This window comes from Myotis brandtii, unplaced genomic scaffold (assembly GCF_000412655.1).
Source record: "Myotis brandtii unplaced genomic scaffold, ASM41265v1 scaffold187, whole genome shotgun sequence".
Taxonomy (NCBI): Eukaryota; Metazoa; Chordata; class Mammalia; order Chiroptera; family Vespertilionidae; genus Myotis; species Myotis brandtii.
In genome coordinates this window covers 2,764,857-2,766,205 of record NW_005356944.1, presented here as the reverse complement: position 1 = coordinate 2,766,205, position 1,349 = coordinate 2,764,857, and the positions used below count along the sequence as shown (strand labels likewise).

Below are 1,349 nucleotides of genomic sequence, written 5' to 3'. Positions count from 1 at the left end.
CCCCACCCCCCACTTCCTTCCCCACTTACCCTGGCTCTGCTGAGCTGCCCCCAATGAAGCCATAGCGGTCAGCCTGGCGATATGGGCCTGGGCCACTCAGCTCTGAGTCAGAACCCAAAGAGCTGGAATCATCCTGCACCAGGTCCTCACCCAGGGACTGGGCCATGCTGTCGCAGACCCGCAATGTAACAGCTGCAAGATGCGGGGAAAGCGAGCGTGAGAGGCAGCTCCTGGCCAGTCTGGGCCTGGGCTCCCAGGCAGCCAGTCCTCAGCCGCAGAACCTGGCTGCGAGTGTAGGGAGGAGGTTTCAGGGTCTCTCACCAAGCCCCTCTAGCCCCTCTTCTGGAGGGGTGGGCCCTGAAGTGGCAGCAAAGCCAGGCCTCTGCACAGAGACCCAGCCCCAGGCCCAGCCCAGCTTACCTTCCTGCTGCACCTCACCTCCTCCTCTCACTTCCTCCTCAGCCACAGCTTCAGCAACTCACTGGGGGCCCCTCCCCAAAGTGTGTGGGGGGGTCACCCCTTCCTCTCTGAGGCTCTTCCTGCCTACCCCAGTGTCCCTGGGCCATCAGCTCCTCCCTCTACCCTTTGGGCAGGCATGGGTTCCTGTGCTGGCTGTGATGGGGCCAGGGTTGCCAGAGGTAGAGAGACCAGGCGTCCTCTAGTTTTGAGGAGACGAGCATGTAAAACACTCAATTCAGTGAGCCAGTGAGAATTATGGTTTATTTAATATTTGCTCTTTACAAAGTAATACTTTTAAAAATATGTATTTTTTTTATCGATTTCAGAGAGGAAGGGAGAGAGAGAGAGAAACATCAATGGTGAGAGAATCATTGACCGGCTGCCTCCTGCACGCCCCACACTGGGGATCGAGCCCACAAGCCAGGCCTGTGCCCTGACTCGGAATGGAACTGTGATGTCCTGGTTCATAGGTGGACGCTGAACCACTGAGCTATGATGGCCGGGCCAGACGTGCACACATGCAGCATGATTATGCTACACAATAGGCAATGATGGGGCTCATAAATAAATATTAATTTAGGTTGCACCACAGACAGTGGGGCCCCAAACGGGCTCGGAGTCCTGGTCAGCCGCCTGGAGGGCCACAGAGACTCAGGAGACAGGTCCTCCGTGAACGTGACCAGCCCCTTGCTGTCTCCGAGCCTCAGTTCCCTTTTCTGCACTTGAAGGACTGAGTCCACAGTGTCTGGGAAACAATTACCAACGCGCTCACACCAGGTGGGAAGGACTGCTCAGGTCCTGAGAGAGAAAAACAACTTCCAAGGTACTTCCGGCCGCAGAGCCTCTGAAAGGGGCTGGGTGATGCCGAGCAGGGGCGGAACCAGCCTCAA

At 57.1% G+C, this 1,349-nt stretch overlaps 1 protein-coding gene across 1 annotated transcript in view; it reads right to left on the bottom strand.

The window, feature by feature from the left end:
* The window catches only part of TBC1D10C (TBC1 domain family, member 10C), an 8,293-nt gene extending 7,833 nt beyond the window's left edge, over positions 1-460 (bottom strand). The window contains exons 1-2 of the mRNA XM_005864481.2: positions 421-460; positions 30-192 (exon numbers count right to left, since the gene is read on the bottom strand). Coding sequence (XP_005864543.1) covers positions 30-166 — 137 coding nt within the window. The 5' untranslated portion in view covers positions 167-192; positions 421-460. The remainder of the gene's footprint in view (positions 1-29; positions 193-420) is intronic.
* Between the last annotated feature and the right edge of the window lie 889 nt (positions 461-1,349).